At 39.4% G+C, this 21,291-nt stretch overlaps 1 protein-coding gene and 1 long non-coding RNA gene across 2 annotated transcripts in view; both read left to right on the forward strand.

Annotated features, from left to right (window-relative positions):
- The window catches only part of LOC132124031 (uncharacterized), a 130,376-nt gene that overhangs the window by 81,751 nt on the left and 27,334 nt on the right, over nucleotides 1-21,291 (forward strand). The gene's annotated exons all lie outside the window — the stretch shown is intronic.
- LOC132124026 (DNA polymerase alpha catalytic subunit-like) overlaps nucleotides 1-21,291 on the forward strand; it is a 56,444-nt gene that overhangs the window by 31,361 nt on the left and 3,792 nt on the right. The window contains 4 exon segments of the mRNA XM_059534761.1: nucleotides 1,072-1,253; nucleotides 4,366-4,497; nucleotides 11,842-11,958; nucleotides 16,255-16,351. Coding sequence (XP_059390744.1) covers nucleotides 1,072-1,253; nucleotides 4,366-4,497; nucleotides 11,842-11,958; nucleotides 16,255-16,351 — 528 coding nt within the window.

Here is a 21,291-nt window from a genome sequence, read left to right on the forward strand (position 1 = left end):
TCTAAAAATCATACTAATTAAGTATACTATCTATAGAAAATCAGATGAGCCCTGAATATGAATGCAACTCGTTTAATTACACGTTACTTTTACTTTTCCTCCCATAGAAAACCGTTATAAGAAAACTGTTAATGTGGCTTAATGTACTAAGACAGTTATTTTTAAAAACCAAACTCACTATACATTATACTAATAAAGTATACTATGTACAAAAAAAAAAAAAAACAGGTGAGTCCTGAATATGAATGAAAGTCCTTTAATAACACGTTAAGCCTTATGATGGTTTTCTATGGGAGGAAAAGGCTTAACGTGTTATTAAACGCGTTGAATTCATATTCAGGGATCATCTGATTTTTTGTAGATAAAGTAATACTAATAAAGTATACTACTTTATTAAAATGATGTTTAGTGAGTTTGGTCTGTTAATATCACTGTATTAGTACATTAAACCACGTTAAGCATTTTAGAATGTCCCGATGACCTCAAATTAGATGTATTTCCGCGTCACAGGAACCTTTTTGCCGCAAATTTTGCATATCGGCTCATCTAAATTCGCTGGCTCGCCCTTTTCATTGGGTTGAAAGCCAAAATGTTGCCAAACTGGCGACGTGACATTAGGTTTTGGGACGAGATCGAGCGCCTCCCATCATTTCAGCCGGCCTATTCAAAACAAACGAAGCACCATAAAGCTACAACGGCTCGCGAGAAAATGACAGTCGTAACCATATTATGTCATTAATTTATTTAACATTGAATGCACAGTGACAAATTGAAAAAACAAGAAGGCCACAGCCTCATATATATAAAAAAAAACCTGAACACTGCGGTTGCCGCGGTTTCTGCGGTTGCTATCTTTTCTCTGCGGTTTGCTTGTCAATAGCGCGGTATTACAATATTGCGGTTATCGCGATAGCCCTGCTGCTAACGCAATGCTCTACCACTGAGCCACAGGGACACGTATTTACATAGTTATTTCCTTTTGCTATTTGATGCTAAATATGGAGTTTGTAGTTTAAAAAAAAAAAAAAAAAGAGAGAGAGATTTGTAACTTGAACTTTTCTACTTGTCCAGGGCTCGACCCAAGTCACTTTCGAGCTCAACAGCAGCAGCAACGTGAGGATGAAGGGGACAATTTTCTGGGTGCTCCAGCCCAGCTCACTGATGAAGAGCGTTACCGTGATTGCGAGAGGTTTACTTTCACTTGCCCTGACTGTGGAACCGAAAACATCTACGACAACGTGTTTGAAGGGGCGGTGAGTTATCAGCCCTCATATTCACATTCATTAGCAGACCTAATCTTATCAAAGCAAAATGCCAAACAGTCCATCCCGATTCATGCATTTCTCAATTGCGTCCTACCTAAACTTCCTGTTAAATATTGTGTAATGACAGGTAACAATAAATTTGAGCTGCGCAGGTGATTACTTCCTCTGCTTCAGGCTTTTACCGGCCTATTAATTTCAGAGGCACACACTTTATTTATAGAGGCTTGGCAGAGCTGGGCAAGGGGAGAGAGGTTTTGTCGGGGTATATTCCTGGAGCTCTTCAGTACACAGGATGTCCGTCATACTCCAGGCCGAGGTCAGCGGGGGCTAGAGGAGCATGTGTAATCTGCCTCTAATTAAGGGTCCGCACACACACACGCTCATGCACAGCTTTCTCTTGTCCAAAACTCATAAAAAGTGACATTGACCCCCCTCTCCACTGGGCTGATCTCTGTCCTCCTAGCTATTTGGAGATTTTGCACGCTTCAGCCAGGGAAAGTTAAGAATTCTGGGAAAGACTGGTAGCATTATGTGCACTGTAACTTAAACGTGTTACAATCCCTAATGGATTGGGTAAACACCTTATTTAAACTGACATGGGTTTTAGAGTGTGTGTGAGAGTGTATTTTTTTGTTTGTTTTTAAAGGTCCCACATTGTCAAAACTAAAGTTTCCTGGCTTTTTTCATGATAACTGAGGTCTAGGGGCTATTATCTACCATATTAGTTTCAACACAGCCTGCATAAAGTAGCTGTAATTTTTCACAAACCATTGTGACTTTCGTAAAAAGTTGATGTCACAACCCCGAGCACCGCCCACTGTCCCACTCTCCTTTTGACAAACCCCCAGACAACATCGCATCCATAAAATTGCTGAGCAGCAACAACACGGTTAACTTGAACTACAAAACCAGATCGACCGACCTGTAACTTTATACTCTCACTCAAAGGATGGACGATCTGACAGGTTTGTTACTATGAGGTGGATCACATCTAATAAAGGAAAAACTCACCATGTCTAAATATACATTTAAATTTTCGTCAGGCAAGTATTTGTGAAGCTAAATTATTGTTCCAGCCACAATTAATCACAACAATGTATATACAATTACAAATGATTATATATAAATAATCAGTTTGTTGTTTTACACACATGCACAGACTTTATTTCATAGACAACATAGTCGTTGAAATGCCTTAAACATATATGGCAAGAAATCTGTTGCATAACATAACAACAAAAGACAATACTTTATTGAACCTTTTTTGTTAAAAAGTGTGTGCTGCAAAAACGTGCATTTTTGACGTTCGTTTCTGTCCAGTCGCTCATTTTATCGTGCTTAACCTGAGCTGTCGTCTTTTTTTTTTTCTTTTTTTCAGCAGTGGCAGCAGATATGTGATCAAATTTCTAATTTGAAGCTGTATTACGTAGACTCTGGCATCCAACAACATCACAACAAGTTGATATTTTAAGCTCCTTATGTAGCCGAATCTTCACGGTTTGTATGGGCAGCCTCCCTGTATAGAGTTTATCCTTTGTTTTGCTGCCTCCAGCTAACGCAGTGACGTCGGCTGACTCTAGTTACCTGTGGTTGGCCTGGTCGTGCATCATTCAGAAAACAAGGCTCAGAAGAGAGGCTCATGAATATTAATTAGACAGGCCAAAATCTAAAATTATATTAAAATTATAATTATAAAATTATATTAAATTTAAATCTAAATTTAGTCATTTACATTACAACAAAAACGTTGAAACTCTGTTGCAGATATTTATCTATAAGTACAATTACAGTTTAGTTTAGGTTTTTTTTTTTTAATTTAATTTTGTTTGTTTGTTTGTTTATTACAGTATTTTAACATTTCTCTGTTCAGTTCGAGCTGGTTATATCTATTGGTTCAGTGACCAAATAGCTCATCTAGCCACCCCTAGTGCTCATTTATAAATATTTAACCATAGTGTCGCAGATTCATCTGCGAAACAAGCGGCACTTGTGAATAGTACCCAGGAAACACTGAAGCCAATGAACAGACTATACTTGTATCTCTCACAGCCTTGTTTTCAAATTCAGTATGCCATCTGCTCTAAGCTCTAATGGCATTTTTACAAATCCATATCCAGTGTACACCTTAAAGCATGTGGTACCACATGTATGTTATGTTGATAAATAAACACGCTTGTTATATATACTACTGATAAGGTATCTAATAATTAGGACTACAGGAATATAGCGGAGCTCTGGTTAAAGGGAGTGCACTGATGAAAGGAAGGCTTAAAAGAACAGCCTTGACTCACAGTCACAGCAAGATCATTCTCTTATCAGAGCTGGCCATGGAGAGAGGCAGGAGGACAACAGGAATGCAAACAGTCGATATAAGAGACTGTATTTGCATAGACACATGGTTCCCCCTTAAAGTGGCGCTCAGTGAGAGATGTAAAGATCATAAAACCGCTAATGGCTCGCAGCGACTACCGGATAGTGAATTGAATGGCGCTTCACCGCCGCCGTACCATAAAAGCAAGAGTGATGTGTTTGTGTGAGACTGTGAGCTCGAGCAAGTGTGCTGACGCATTAGCCTTACATACACACACACACACACACACACACTCCTTCAGCTTATTTCAGGCATAATGAACACCATCAACAGCTCTGCTAGTGCCCATGTGAGGTTAAATTGAAGGGATATCAGGTTATAGTAGTTTTTATCCACTGTTTAACTACAATTGTTACCACTGTTTCTCAATGGGAGGTCTGGGGCCTTTTAGATGTAGAAAAGCAGGCAAAGCTTGCAAATCATCTGCGCAGTATGGCATTTGTTACTTGCTATCACCCAGATACACAGCTGAGAGCTTAATGCAGTGCCATTTTTGCTCCTGTGTGTTTCTTTTCCCAACCCGGATAACCTAGAGCCTTGGTCCGAGGGCATTGACAGTATATTTTAGTATGTTTGAATGTCTAATAGGTCAGGTCTAATAGCCTTTAAATGCTTCTTTGGGCAATGCCAGTCAACAGGATAAATGCCCTGATTATGTTTTTTTGTGTGTGTGTGTGGGCCTGTGTCATGATCAAATGCTGTGTTAAAAGTGTATTTGTTTGTTTCCAGGGGAGCTCCTTACAGCCCAGCCTGATGAATTGCTGCCATATCCCCTGTCGGAGCAGCCCGATTGAGCATCCTATCCAAATTAGCAACAAACTGCTACTGGACATTCGCCGCCACATCAGGAGATACTACAGTGTGAGTATGGATAAATTATTATTGTAATGCACCACTTATGTGTGTCAGATTGGCCACTGCAGGTGTAGTGTATAAGGTGTTTTATAATAAGTAGTCTTAACTAATAAAAACCTATTTGCACTACAGTATTTCAAATCGCTGGAGAAAATCCACACCAGATGTGGTGTTATTATTATTAGTAGTATTTTGATACCAATATATCAGTAGACCCAGTACTCAAAATAATAGCCAGCATACATCTAATAACTAATTCAAAATGTTAAACCAACTTCCCCTGTTTCCCACAACTCTGCAAATCATGCATCAAAAAAAACTTCACCGAACTTATATTCTGTAAAAGACAAATCGTTTCCATATGCTTTTGCCGAAGCTCTGTGTTCATGTGCCTCCCTTCAAATGTGTTTTATATAATTACATTACAAGTACACATCATCACACTTATTCTCCAAGATGCTTTATCATCTACTTGAATTAGCTGCTTGCCTAATGAGTTGGTCTTAAATGATCTGATCGCAATAATCGTTGCAACATTCACATTTCTCCACCCAGCCACTCCGTGAGCACCTAACATGGGTTAATTTGAGCTCACCTTCCTCATGCTGTTTGTTTATTTCCTGTCTTCGTTGAATTTCAGATGCGGTCTTTTGAGCATTGCTCCAAAAAGCTACCGTCGCCCTCCCGCTGCGTCACAAATGGGTTTAATTTTGTGCGCACTCACAGTGTCTTTGCACAGACATCTTTGCACAGGCCCTGGCGATGTGACAAGTGTGCAGATATTGGACCAATGTTAAGAGCATGCATACGTCTGTGTATCTAATTTCCCAGCTGAGGGTTTTGATCGACATCCCTAATCACTGCATGCCGCGTGTCGGGACAAGTGAGCCAGGTTCTGGAACTCTCTAGCCGAGCTGGGAAGTTCTGGAATGCCGGAAACTCATGAATCCGACTTGTAAGTTGTGGGAGTATATTCTCCCACAGTGCAGTGCACAAAAATCAATTAGCGGCCTGAATGTAGCCACCTCCCTCGTTGGGACTGTGCCTGTAGGCTCTTTTGTCAGTATGTGTGAAACAGCTGCTGGTAGTGAATGCGGCCCCCACCTCCTCGCTCAGGCCAGTCTTCAGTGGACACAGCTCAGCTGTCCCCTCCCACACTAGGAGCAATGAAGAGGCTGATGTTGTGTAATTAAGGATTCCTTTCAGCTGAGGGGAGAGCTCAAATAGAGTTATTTGTTCGCAGAGATAGAGGGAGAAAGACTGGCTGCGTGAGGGAGGACTCGCGGCTTACATGGTTACTGATTGGAAGTCAGCGGTGTTTGTTGAGTTTCCTACAGAACACCAGTGAGGCATTAATCATGAAAGAAATCACTGCCACCTCCACCTTCAGCCCACCACCATTACCAATAAAACCACCCTTTAGAGACAAAGCAAATATGCTTTCCTCTCGTCTCCTTCCCTTCCCCCTTTCTTCACCCCCCCCACCTTCCTTGTCATCCGTTCTGACTCCTGGAGTCTTCTGCAAAATGAGAGCGTGGCACGAAGTGGTACCCCCCCCGTATTTACCCCATTCTAATGTGGGTTGCCATGGCGTTTAACAAATTATTGCAATTACGTTCGTCATGTGTTTCGCCTTTGGTAACTGGCTTGGGGATGTGATGGTGGTGGTTGTGCTGGGGGGTTAGTGAAATAAATAAAAAAAGGTGATAATCCTGTTTTGAACAAAAGGTCAGATTGCTGAATAGAAAAGGCTTGATTAAAGCAGAGATGTACAAAGTGGGAGGCATTTGCGTCCATTCAGCTGCTCTCGGGCTCCGCAGCCGCTGTGTGAATGTACAGCTGTTGATTACCAAGGCACAAAGCCTGTAAGAGGCTGTTGTCTTGGGCTCTTTTTTGCACCAAGCTGCCTGTAATCGCAGCTTTTTTCTTGACTAAAAGGGGCAGCTCTGGATTAAGGGCATCGGAGAGGGGTTGTGTGCGATGAGGTTGGTGGATATATGGGTGTTTGGATGACAAAATTCCTTCATTTAGGGGTGCTTGCTAAGGCACACATCTCTATTGCTGTTTCTTCAGCATGTAATTCATAAAGCATGGTTTGAGATGTGTATGAAAATGTCAAATCATATTTTTTTACTTTTATGTACTTTTTACATTTACAATTTTTGCATTTAAACGGGTGAAACAATCAAGAAGGCTTGCATTTACCATATCTAGCAATCAGTAGGGTTAAATGGTTTTCAAACTGTAATTTTTTACTTTTTTTTGTATTTTTTTGTAAATATTTTTATTAAATATTTACAAAGTATCACCTGAATGTATTTTCCGTTTTATTTTATTTTTGTCTTGTATTAACCTTAAATGTCTTATTTAGCTTTTTGTTAAATGTATGACTTTTATTATTTATTGTTTTCACCATGAATATATCCTTGCTGTTGACATGTTGAAAAATAAATATAATAATTAAAATATTAAACAAAATAAGAAATATGAATATTGTAATATTTCACAAAAAAAGTAGGAAAAATTAAATATTTATACAAAAAGAATATATTATATATATATCACTATAAAATTGTATCACTATAAAATAAACTAATATTTAGTCTTCATTTCTTTATTTTTAAATGTTAAAACCAAGCTTTTATTGTGGTGGAAAAACACAGGGAGACTTTAAAGCTTTAATTTATTTTTTTTGACAACAGCTGGTTTATAAGCACTTCTTATAACAAGTTTGAGAAGATGGTTGACATGTCATGAACCGAGCCCCTCTGAGACAAAACTGGATCATGAGCTGCTCATGACTCGGTTTAAAAGAACATGTCACACTACACTCTGAAACACAGTTCGTTAATCGCACTAAGCCACGTTGCAATTATGGTGTTATTTTAATTAATTGTGCACCCCTATATAGTGCAGAATATCATAGATACTTGGGTAAAGGCAGGTAAGCAACACTGTAATATTGACCCATATTACAATATCAACCACATTGCAGTGCACCAATGACCTTTTATAACGCCTTTATAGCTGCATAGCAACTCCCTTGCAACATAACATTGCATGTTTTTGCAACATTTTCATTGGAAATTGTAAAGATATTGTTTGCTTTCCCGCAACAGGTGTTGAAGAGAAAGCTCAAGCTGTCTTTCTCATTCAAAATGGTTAAAAAAAGCACACATCTCCTTACAAACCTGACACAGATATATGAAACCTTAAGTGCTAAGTTCTAATTGTAGTCAGAGGTGAACCGAAATACTCTGGGTGAAACCGCTCTAGAAAAAGACCCACAGGTATAGATGCGACAGTGAAATTATGAAAGCGAGAAAGAAAGGAGGAGAGCGAGAATGTTTTTCCGGTAGCTTGCACTGATCTGTGGGCCCCAGTGTTTGGTTAAATTATGTGGAACTCATTTGACGGCTGCAGAAGTGGCTGTATTCGCAGTGTCAGGTATCGACTGGTATAATTATGCAATTATGAAGCTTTATCCTGCCTCTCTCTATCACAGAGCAAGCTCTCTGTGTTTCAATTAGATGTTTTTTCTCTCTTTTGCTCCCTGATTTTCTTCTTTTTTTCTGCCCGTCCTCCATTTCTTGGTTACAATGAAGATGCAAACACAGTCTGCCTATAAAATAAGCAGGTTGTGTTTTTGTCACATGGTTTAGAGTATTTTGTCTGTGAATGTTGTTTCTAGTTTATATTGAGTGAATGGTTCCTCTGATATGTTCTTGGAAGATTCTCAGAATGTTCGAAGCATCCACAGGTGAGCAGCGCAGGCATACATTTCCAGAGAAGACTGGAAGGCACCAAGAGTATGTCATGGTTTCTATGTTGATTAAAAATAAGAAATTGTTCTTGAGCACCAAATCAGTGTATTAGAACTATTTCTGTAGTGACTAGAGTAATGGCTGCTAAAATGCAGATTTGACATTGAGAATAAATTCCATTTTAAAATATATTCAAATAAACAACAGTTATTGGCAGTGTTGGGAGTAACGGCGTTTAAGTATAATTGCCTTACTAACGGAGTTTAATTTTCAGTAACGGAGTAATCTAATTAATTACTTTTCCCATTGTTGCAACGCCGTTATCTTTACTGAGAATGTAAAGTGTCGCGTTACTACAATTTGGTTGAATAAAGCGCGAGGTGTCATGCTTTGGCTAGTGGCTACACATTAGCTGTCTGACACAGTTGCAAATCCGATGATGATTGGCTGGGTGTGCGGTGCCCTGCTCACGCTGTCTCACTGCACGCTCTGACAACCACTAAACACAAGACGGCTTCAACGATAATGGCGTTCTCGAACTGGAAGTACCGGAAATTAAAGACGAGAATGTTTCTGTAACATGCACGCTATGCCCAGGAAAAAAGACTTTATCCACGTCTGCCTCAAGCAACGCAAATCTTATGAACCACCTCACATCAACTTCTGCCAGTTTAGTTCACGCAGCATTTCAACCACCATTTTTATTCTGATAATTTTCTAAATATTACTGTTATTGTGTCATGAAATGTAGTTTTAAAAGCATTTCATGCGAGAATGTAGTTGTTTTAAACTCAAATATGCGGTTTATTTAAAAATGTGTTTCGCCGATTTTCGGAGGTTGTCTATTCGCGTCTTTGCATAGACTAAACATTGATATCACTCGCACCAGATGCTCTATTCACGTCTGGTGTGAATGCACCATGAGTTGGATAGTGTTCTGTTAATTGTGCAGTAACTTTAGGCCTAATATACAGTTACAGAGATTTGCACTAATGGCCAGGTTTCCCTTTGTTTCTTTTTACCCAAGTTTACATTAGTTTGTCTTTATTTTGTACTTGAATTTATTTTCAATATTTATTGTTTATGTTTTTATTTCTATGCATATTATATGGCAGGCTGCAATCGATTGATTTCAAATAAATACATTTTCTAAAATACTAAGTGTTTTTATTCTTCAATCAGTTAATATAAACATCTTATATATTAAAGATGTTATAGGACGTAATAGCGTTATAGAACATAAAAAATAACATCACAGTTACTTTGCTGAGTAACTAATTACTTTTACAATGTGGTAACTGAGTTACTAACTGAATTAAATTTTGGGAGAAGTAATTTGTAACTAACTAATTACTTTTTTAAAGTAAGATGACCAACACTGGTTATTGGTTAGCATAAGAGGCCGATGCTGGCCGATATATATATATATATATATATATATATATATATATATATATATATATATATATATATTAAAAGTCTTATTTTTAAGATTGTTATGGATCAGCCTGATTCAGAAAAAATGTGTGCATCATATGACTCTATGTAATGTGCTTGCATATTATTTCTGGCCTACTTTTTATGGAGTGCATTGACACTAATGACACACTTTTAACGCCACATTGTTTTGTATGTATGCAAGCCCAATGCCGTCACATACACCTTTAAAGGGCACTAATTTAGCATGAAGAAATGTGGGTCAGAAAATAGGTGAAATGGCAAAAAGTCTCCATCCCACACTTTTCTTCATCAAATCAGGCCACTGTACATAGGACAAAGTCTCTAAAGGCCATCCCTGCTGAATTTTGTGTTTGAAAACAATGACATACTTGTGTGTTTTTCAGCTGGCTTGTGTGTGTTCCTGTAGATGCAGTCTTTTGCTAAGTCCATGGGAACTGAACTGTTGGTTTAGTCTTGGGCTTCCAGAGACAAAAGATCTGTTAAGGCAAACAGAGGGGTGATAACACCAGCGCTCCCTTCAAAATGAAAGCCAAACAGCTCACATATGTTCAGATTCAATTACACACTCTGGGATTCCCTCAGCCCCTGGGCTTATTGCTAATTACCTAAAAATAACATCAGCACAAAATGCCACCCAGATGAGATTAATTGAGAAGTTAAATTAAGCTGTTGATTCCGATAATGCTGTGAGGTCTGAACAATAACCCATGTTGGATGAACAGGTTTGACAGCACAGGTGGGATGAAAAGACTCATCTCTGGATACAACAGGGTGATACGCTGAACAGTTTATCTACAGATACTTGTAGATTAGGAAATAGAAACAAATGAAACCAGTAAAACTTCATTTATCCATCAGGAATTAATTGCTGCATAAAAAATCAAATTCCAGAATTAGGCTAGACCTTCCATGAGTTTCAAAAAGAAAGAAATAATAAAGACATTGGTTAACATTACTCAAAACCCTGTGCAATTTAAAAAGAAAATGTTGTGGAAAAGCCATAAAGTTTTTGAAATAACACCTAGAACATGTAATAATGTAAAGTAGAGTCATGGTGAAAATCTAGCTTGCAATATTTACTTGATCCAGTTCCACCCTATTCTCCTTAACAATTCCTGTCATTTCTGTAATGTCCTTATTAATAAAGGAGGTGAAAAATGAATAAATAACTTGCATCAAAATCTAAACAGAATAGAATAGAATAAAATCTACAGACTTTAAAATTGTTGTTACATTCTGCACTACGATTTAAAACTTTGGAGTCAGCAAGAATTACATTTTTTTTTTTTTAATAAGCGCTCATGATTCTTATGCTCACTAAGGCTGCAGTTATTTGTTAAAAACTGCAGTACCAACAATAATATTGTGAAATACTACAGTTTTAAATGAACATTTTTCCCATTTTAATATCTTTTGAAAAACAAATTTATTTATTTTTTCTGATTTGCCAAGCTGATTTTCAGCAGCCCTTACTCTGGTCTTTTATGGTCTTTCATAAATCATTCCAGTATGCTGATTTGAAAACAGTTGTGTCGCTTAATAATTTTCTGGAAACTGATGCTTTTTCTTAAAATTCTTTGATGAACAGAAAGATCAAAAGAACAGAGTTTATTTTAAATATAATTCTTTGTAACATTATAATTCTTAAATGTGTCCACTCTGAATAACAGTATTATTTCAACACCAAAAAAACAATTACAAAGTTTGAACGTTAATGTTGAATTTTAATATTGTCTTATTTTAGCATTTTCTTTTTACCAGACCCTATTTTGTCTATTTTTATCTCCCCCTTTCTCTCTCTTTTCCAGCCTTCTCCAGTCTATAGTAGGGTAGGTGGTGGTAATGCTTCAGGGACAGGTGCTCCTCTGATACTAGGGGTTTATTTAGTGCTCCGTCATTAGCAGGGCATTACCCGCATTACCCCCTGGCCCCCGCTGTAATAACAGGGGCAGGAAAGGCAGTGTCAGCAGGGGGCAGCTGCATCTGCTGCAGGCTGAGGCCTCACACGGCCCCACCAACAGGCAAAAGCACCAGTAACCCGTGTCCTGGGGGCTGGAGCCATGAAGAGACACGTGCATAACGGCCGATAAGCTTTTTGAATCTTTTTCTTTCTCCCTACACACAGGGTTGGCTGCTGTGTGAGGATCAGGCCTGCCAGAACCGAACCCTTCGGCTGCCTATTGCGTTCTCGAGGTCCGGACCGATCTGTCCAGTCTGTCTCAGATCCACACTGAGGCCTGAGGTACTGGACACTTTGTTTGTTGTTGTTGTTTTTTTGTATACAAAAACAGTCACTTTGTCCAGATGGTGGTGCTGTGGAGCCTGTGAAAGTGCTCCTATGCCTTGGCCCAGGCCTTTTATTTCTTGTCCCGAGTAGATTTTTTTGTTTGTTTGTTATTTTTCATCCACCACCCGTGTTTCTACCCATTATAAATTACCAGACCTGTCTGACCTGTGTGACACGATGTGGGTTCGCTTCCTGTCTTAACAAGGCTCCTCTGATAAGAAGAACCAGCCTTCGTTTGGGCTTGGCCTTGGACTCACTGCCTAAAAATGTGTGTGTGGGGTTTTTCACTCTTACTTCATCATGTGATCACTTCAGGCACCTTTGCTTGGTTTAGAGACACAGTGAGGGACATCCCTTCCAAAAATTTGTGTCCGTCTTTGTCCCTGTCTGTCTGTCTTTATCATTTTCGTCCAGTACCAGCCCCCCCCCCCCCCCCCCCCCCCCCCCACACACACACACACACAAACCCCTCATTAATTCCTTCTTCCTCCTCATGCTTTATTTCTGCATCTAGATCTGTGGCGACAGGTTGAAACCCAAAAGGACAATTTCTCTTGTCACCATAGCCACTTAGCTGTCCTCCGCTCTGCCTGGTGAGATGGCAGTTTACACTGCCAGCTGAATAAAACATTAACTTCGTCACCCCTCTGCCATCCCTCTGTCGTTCTGGGCTTAACAGCTCGGCTGACAGCAATGCATCTCCTCTGGTGTCTACACGGACACAGAGACATTGACTACCATTGTATCCAGATTAAATGGAAGCGTAATAGGCACCCTCAGCTTATTGGCCGGTAATTTGAAGGAGTTGTACACAGGTGCAATTTGTAATATTTTCAGTAAATTATTTTTTTTCCCTCTCTCTCTTGTTTTCTTTACACAGGCTCTATCTCTCTCTTCGTTTTTCTTTTTCAGCTGCTTTCCCTCGCTTGTAGATCTCTCTAACCACCCCCACCCTCGGTTTCTCTCTTTCTCCCTCTCCATTTTATTGATGTACGTTCAGGCACCCATTAGGGCTTCCTTTTTTCCCCTCTAGTGGAAATTGCAGCATGTTAATTTTCACACAAATTACAGCAATAGCAGGTATCTCTATTTGATACATTATAACAGGAGCAATCAGGGATAATTGAGTGCCTTTCAGATGGTAACCGGCGCATTCACTTCAATTCAAAGCCAGTCCATTTATCGTCTAATCGCTCTTTAAACACTGAATTTCTGGGAACAAAAATTCTTGTCATAATTTTGCTTAAGTGTATTTGGAAATCACAGTCCTTTGAGCAAGGATAATTGAAATCAAATCCCTTTCACGGGAGCTGACATTTCTACATTTCCCCCCAATTGAAATTAATTTCAAAAATTGAGCATGAATATCTTCAAATAGCAGGCAATTATACCTTTCAATGGGGAGAAATTATGTGCACAAAAAGTGGAGACATCAACTGGCGCTTCAGTTAAATGTCTTTGTTTCCCACTGTGTTTGCCTTGTAAAGATTTACATATATTGACTCATTATGAAACCTTGTGATGCCAATCGCCTTCCTTTTTCAGCTCAGCCCGTTAAAATTAACTCAGATTGGAACGTTTTTTCCTTTTTTTGTTAAGCCTCATTAAAACTGTTTGGTGATTTTTCTTTTCTTTTTTTGCGTCCTCTTTTGCAGCTGCACAGACCCATGCGAATTGAAAGAGTAGCCATTTTCTCTGCTGCTCTACTCAAAAGGGATATTTTACATCCTTTACATATAAGCACCATGACCATAAGGAGTCTTTAAATGATCCACATCATGTGTTTGGCCACTGATCTTCGTTGAGTGTCTTTAAATGTAACTACTTTATTTTTACACCCCTTTGGTCATAGTATAAGGCCTTACGCTTGACACTTTCTCTTTTCCCCTCCATCCAGCTCTTCCAGCAGGCTGCGTTTAGGCTGTACCGAAGATTCGGTGGTATGGCACTGGCTGCCATGTCTCTGTCAAGAAGGGGGAGATGAGGCGGGGGTCTCAGGAGAGAGGCAATTTCACAGCTGGTTTGCTCCTAGTCACTCGTGCCGAAAATCCTGCAGATTTGTGGAGAAAATTGAAATGGTGTCAGTACAGGAACAAAGCATTGAGCCGAGCAAAGCTGCATAAGGGAGGGGCCTCTGTTTGCGAGGTGGGGGGGTGGGGGGGGTTAAATTCAATAACGTTTGACGGTGCTTTGGTCACGCCCCTTTTGACACCTGTCAGCACAGCTGTGAACCTCGTTCTGGCCCTGCCTCGCATGTCCGTCCACTTATTTCTCGGACTGCATTTTTAGTTCACAATCTCCTTCGCTCGCACATGGCGACCTGGCGCTGATTATAGGAGCTCCATTATGGCCGCATTGCTGAATCGACAGGGCACCAGCCAGTGCATTATGGGTCAACAGCTGCTGGGCTCATCGGAAGCTGTAGAGGGCAATTAAAAGCCGTTGTGCTGAGGAGAGAGCCCTTGCTAAACTCCTCCGTCACCCACATCGCTCTGATTCTATGGTGACATAGAAAGACTGTGACCCAATAACAGCAATTAACATAAAAGTATAATGGCTAATCAAATTGACAGCAACAGTTGTTCATCAGATCCACACACGCTGCCTTATCAAAACAAACTATTATGAAAGAGGTAATTTCAGAGCTGAAAGTCTCTCTCTCTCTCTCTCTCTCTCTCTCCCCATTCTCTTTTATTCTGTTGTTCGACCTGTGCGCCTTTGGCAGTTAGACACATGGCTAACGATAATTACAGCCGAATTTACAAACCAAACACTGTTCCCTGCGTTTGTCAGGAGAGAAGGTAAGGGAGTACACTGACTGTTTTCGGCCAATCAGACCATTTCGCAGGTTCTGTGACTCCAAACTCAGGGTTTGACTGAGCGTGTGTGTTTCTCTTTGTCTGTGACAGTGGAGAATATATGACAAACACTACCTGTCTCCGCAGCTGTAATTAACACAGGTGATTCTCCAGCTTTCCCTGATTGAGCCGCACCAGTCTCATTATGCATCAGCCTTTCATTTTCTCCAGGACAATAACATGTAGTACTAAACTACATCAGTATGATTTTAGCTAATTGGTTTTTCCCTTTTCTTTTTTTTTAGTTATATTGAATATGCTAAGAATAATCAGCAACCACAGTGTCAGTAAAGAATTGGTAAAGAGCTTTTAATGTTAAAGTAATAGTTTTACTTTTTATAATGAGCAGGTCTTAAATTATGAAAAGTCTCCCATTGATACAGTACACAGTGTTTATAAAACAGTGACAAAGGGCCCTCAGCATTAGGGTTTTTTTGTTTTCGTTTTTACCAAAATAGTAGAATTTATTTTTATATATTGATATATATTTTATATATTTGTTTATACCTAATTTGATGCCACTGTTAAAACTGTTCAACTGAATACATATTTATACATTTAGAGTATGAGTATGTATTTATTTAAAACATTACAATACCATATTTTTTTGTCTTTTCTCAATTAGATTTTTTCTATATCAAAAATAAACCACAACAATCATAGAAACTATTAACAAATACTCTCACCACTGCTTAAAAATACTGCAAATATCCAAATAATATACTAATACCATTCAGAGAAATTTAAGTACGGTTTTACAGAAATGTCTTATCGCCCAGTGAACTGGTCACTAATAGAATTTGCAACTCTAAACCAAGCTTGTGCTATTCAATATAATGTAAATTTATAATATTATCCATTATTTTAAGTGATTTTGATGGGTTTGCTAGATGGCAGGCCATGTAATGCCTTAAAAACAAATTCAATGTAAAATCATTTAAAAACCATTCTTTCTCCTCTTCCTGGAGATTACCATCATTTTTGTATCATTCAAACATTATTTGTTTCATTGTAGCTGGCGTCACTGTGCATATTTAAACTGTAGCTGGATCACATGGGTGTACTGAATTTAGTCTTTTCTCCCAATATTGTTGCACTTATTTTATTGTAGCATTGGTTTGGTTTGTGATTCTTTTCAAAATCAGTGCAATGAAATTTGTACTTGTCGAAAGTTCACAAGAAATCAGTCAAGAGCCAGGGAAAATGGTTGAATGCAGTTAGATTTCCATGTTATGCATGTGATGATGCACAGTTTTACAGCTTCTGACAGATCTTGTTAACCTGTCTGTTTTTAGTTTCCCTGACGAATAACCTGGGAGTTTTTGTGTATGTGTCATCACCTTATAAGTTGTAATATGTTTTAATCCATTTTATCTTTTCCTTCCCATTCTAGTATTCAAAGAAAGCTCTCTACAACCAACTGAGCTTCTACAGATACATCTTTGACTGGGAATACGCCGTCAACAAGGTCCTGTCAGGAGAGGATAGATGTAAGGCTTTTATTACTAATTATCCTGGAAATTCGCCTGGAAATCACCCCTAAATGCTCGTCCAGCACTTTTTCAGTCTCTACGTGAACTTACACACATATCTCACAGCGGCTGGAGGCGGCCACCAGGTTGGGTTAAGAATCTTCAGCTCCTCGAGTCGACAGCCGTAATTCAGGCGACGGATTCAATCACGGAATGGCGTGGTGCGGAATGCAAAGCGGTCCAATCAGTTGGAAGGAAGAGGGGTGTGAGTGAAAGAGCCTCCTCTCATCCCGTAGGCCCTCAGTAATAGCCCTGGCTATGTTGATTGAAAACAGTTTTTAGATTTTGGAAAATGATAGGGCGAGTAATTGGAGAGAAGTCTAAAGGATAGCCCTTCATAAATAATGGGACATGGAGCATATGTTTTCAGCGGGTCGTTGGAGGATCCAGACCGCTCACGGCCGCTGCTAGCGGAGTCATGGCTACTTACCCACAATCCTTTTTGATTGATGTCACTTGATTAAAAAGGACCTCTTGGAATAGACTTATACATTTATTTATTTTTACATGTGCCGATGAGGTTCCGAGCTGGGCGCGAGAGCCGTAGATAAATATAATGTGTAATCAATAGATGACCACTCAGAACATGGAGCAGGCTGAGGGGAGAGTGGGCCTAACATGATTATAGACTTGACGTCTCCTGGGAATTTTATTTCTTTACTTTTTCCCGACTGTTGTTTCTGTGAGTAATTGTGGCCAATCTGCGGCATTCTGTCAGCCACACTGCCCATCACTGCAGCCGGGGCTCTAATTCCTGAAGGAGTGATTTTTAACCCTCTAGCACTGATTTTCACCAGGCGACGTTACGCCTCCTGTGCTCCTCCTCTTTGTTTTTGTTTTTTTTTTTCTTTTTTTTTTTATTCCCCCTTTGCAATTGTTCTCAGAAATAATTTGTTATTCCCTTTATTATTTTGACTTTTTCACTTTCTAGTTGCATTTAGTGTCACGTGCATCTTTCTTTATCATGCCATATATACTTATGTGCATGTGTATATTGTGGGATTAGTAGAGGACATCACACACGGCTTTGAAGTATAGCCTTGAAACGTTTATCTCCCCTTTCACTATAATACTACACATTACTGTATTATAGACTGCAGGGTTTACCGGGTCTAGGGGTGAAATTACAGGTCTGCATGGCTTGTACTTCCTTTTACCTGGTCCAGTTTCTTATTTAGACCCTGGGATGTACCTCTGCTGTTATAGGGGTTCTGAATGTCTCACACTGGACACCTGTTCAATTACAGCATCCCTGTATTTACATACTGTAGGTTTAGCTACAGCAAGCTGGGTGGCTAGTACATGATTGATAAAGCTATGACAGTAACATTGGATTTGACCAGAATTTGTAAAATACTAGCCACCTGTGACCTTTTTTTAATTTTCTAAACCTTTGAGTAATATGTAAAATTCCATCAATCTATCTATCCATCTATCTAGTAATTTTCATTAGTTGTTTTTTTAATATCTGTATGATTTGTATTCATTTTATTTCAGTTTTAGTTTATTTTAGTACATAGTTCAACTAAGCAAACATTAGAAACGTTGCCTCAGACTAAAAGCAGGTTAATAATGCCGTTTACATCAGATGCGTGTCATTGGATGGTCAAATGGTAAAATCAAAATAATCATAACGTGATGCCAAACCACACAAGGGCTTGGAAGGTTGTGCTTGTAGATCTTTCTAGAAGCTTGTTATGCTTCACCACCAAAGAGTGTTTTCTTCGATGCATTTGCACCTATTACCAGACGCAGCAAACAAAGGTAGAGGGTTGAGCTGCGGTCTGCCGCTGTTGACAGCGATGGAAGCGCTTAGGAGCGATAGTGGAATAAAGTACAGTTCAGAAAACTTATATCTGCCCTCTTCCCACACACACATACACGCACACCTTCTCGTAATTTACCAACCACCTCCCCATCACACCATGAGACATTTAGTGTCGTATCTGCTAGATTTTCTGTCTGTCTCTGATGACGGAGGAATTGCTTTTAAAGTGGGCATTATGCCAGACCAGCAGCACAATAGAAAAACCAATCTTCCCCCTATTCTGTCTTCTCCGCTGTTATTGTGCAGCTTCAGATAACTGGAGATGTATGTGGCTGGTAGATTGAGCAAGAGAGAGCCATTTCTGCAAGACACTGAGGCTGGAGGTTAGAAGTCTCCTGCTAACTTCAGCCGTGGTCGCTGGAAGGTGTCTGAACAATGAGAAGGGGTGAATGAACCTTTTGGTCAATCTGGGAAGTTAAGCCCAAAGAGGAGTTAAAATTGCATGCTGCCTTGATGGAGTTTGTTTAGACTGGATGCAGTGTGTTGTCTTGGCCAGGGGTGGTGCTGTGGTTTGGTTCTGCTGGGATGCCTTGCAGGGCTGTGATGGAAGGAGGGCCTTGGTGAATTCATCCCTATGTTGCTTGATGGTGAAATTGCTGGTCAGTGCTTTATCCATTTGCAGTCTTTTCCTCACTAGATTACCTGATTCTTTTGGAGAGAAAAGACTGATGGAAATTGGCCTCCCAACCCCCCTTCACACAAATACACACTCACTCACACACACGCACGCACAGAGAGAGTAAGGTACAGGACAAAAAAATGCCTTCTCTCAAGTATCTATATCCAAGGAAATCACTGTCTGTAATCTGTCCCCTCACCACAACCCACAATGCCTGATTCAAACCAGTGGATATGCTCTAACGCCTGAGACAACTGATGGGTTAACACACCTCAGTAATGTTTAAAGTTGGGTTGTCATTAATTCATCTAAAATTTTGTATTTTATTTCTTCCTTTTTTCAGTTTTTTATACATTGCTATAAATGCAGAATGAATTATACATGTGTATTATAATAAACTATATATATATATATATATATATATAGTAGCATTTTTATAATGTTATTTTCATCAGTTTTATGTTTTTATAGTATATGTAATCTAGAATTAGATTAGCATATTTCTCAAACTTAACACTTAATAATTTAAAATAATATTTGACGGTATGCTTGCTTGTAGATACTTGTTGAACTGTTCATTACATTTTTTTTTTACAAATTCGAGTTTTAAGGGTTGCTGTTATGAACATTTTTTTATCCCTTTTTTTCTCTCTACAAATATTTTTGTGTGTACTGAACATAGACACCTGTGCTTCTGCTCATATTTAGAATAGCCATTTAGAATCAGACCAATAAAAATGCCTGTATCAAATTTGACATGCCAGCCAAGTAAATTGAACAGCATTAAACATTACATTTAACTGGTGTTTTTATTCAGTTATGACAACGAAGTGCGTTGAATGCATTATATCCCTTTAATGCCTCCTCCATACCTCACTTTTTGGGCAAATACAGACAAAATACAAAATACAGACCCACTGCAGTCTCTGGCCTTCTTTCAAAAAGTCCTGTTTGACTCCCATGATCCTCCTGTACAACCTCCTTCACCGATGTTCTCAGCAGCTCCGTGAGCGGATTATATCGTACACATGCATTGTGTCTGCACGCAGTGTGCGTGGGGTGCTTTTTCTTTGTGTATATCGGCATGTACGCGTATGAGAAACGAGAGACATTTAGATGCAGACTCCGAATCTGATCTACATGTAAACCACAGTCCTCCGCCTGATTGCAGCTACTGAGTTAAATGTGGAGGCAATTTCATGCACGGCAGGAGACCTTCCATAATAAAACAGTTTTTTTCTGCAGTTACGAAAAATTTGATATCCCATATCAATGACTTCCAAATCATGTTGAACTCTGATTTCATTCTTTTCGTGAAGAGCAATTCATAACGTCTTTTAGGCAAGCCCTTTTTTTCTCCCTCCGTTCCATTTCCTCCTCTCTCTCTCCTGCGCTCGACATCGGCCGCACTCTGTATCTCTTGCTCTTTCTAATACACGATCCCTCTCTGCCTTGTCTCCTCATAAGTGTGGGCAGTGTGATTATGTTCAGGCAGTAATGTAATTTCACTGCATTGATAAAATAGAAATTGTCCTTTATCTGTGTACTGATAGTGCTCAATTTGCAGGCGAGCTCCTCGGCAACCTCTTCAGGGCACAACGCTCGTGCCCTCCCCCAGCCCTCCTCCCCCACGCTCTGCCTGCCTTGAGCTGCTGGAAATCCACTGGTGCGATTGTTAAATCAATTATTCATTCTGTGCAATTACACTCGCACAAAGAACTTTTCTCTGCTCGGAATGATGATTAAATTAAAAGCTATTCCAGCTGCCTTATAACATCTAATAGAATATTCATAAGCAGCCCAAATGGAATGTATGATCGCCATTAACTTCATCATGCTCACTTAATTACATGCTTGTTATTGTATTTACACCTTGTTAGAGCACATGGAAGTTGATACACTCTCTCTTCGGACTCTGGACACTCTCTCTTTTCTTTCTTTCTTCATATTCCTCTCTTTCTATTGCTGTATGCTCACTTCGTTTTCTCACGGCCTCCCTCACTATCTCTTCACATCTTTTCTCACTCTTAAAAATGCTATTTATTTTAAATGCGACCCCTGCCGGGCCGGGAGGGAGTGTGAGGTCTCTGACAACCTCTGTGGCTTTTAGGTTTCTTTTATACATTCTGTACACGGTGATTGAGGGAAAAGAAGAGGAGAAAGCTAAAAAAAAAAAAAAAAAAAGTATTTTCTCCCATCTTTCAAAAATGATGACATGATTGCTTTCCCTTGATCATGCATCATCATCTTTATTCAACCCCCACCCCCCTTTTCTTTCTTTCCTCAGGTAAATAGTCCCCCTCCCCATATCCCATGTGCCAGCATTCTGTTCTCTTTCACATCTTTTTCTTCTTCTAGAGATAAAAATGTGCGTGTGATAATGGTAACCGGCTTTGCAGATGGAGCGTTTGGAATACTATCCCCCTTTTTTGATGTTTGTGTTAGGCCATT

Source organism: Carassius carassius, chromosome 42 (assembly GCF_963082965.1).
Source record: "Carassius carassius chromosome 42, fCarCar2.1, whole genome shotgun sequence".
Classification (NCBI taxonomy): domain Eukaryota; kingdom Metazoa; phylum Chordata; class Actinopteri; order Cypriniformes; family Cyprinidae; genus Carassius; species Carassius carassius.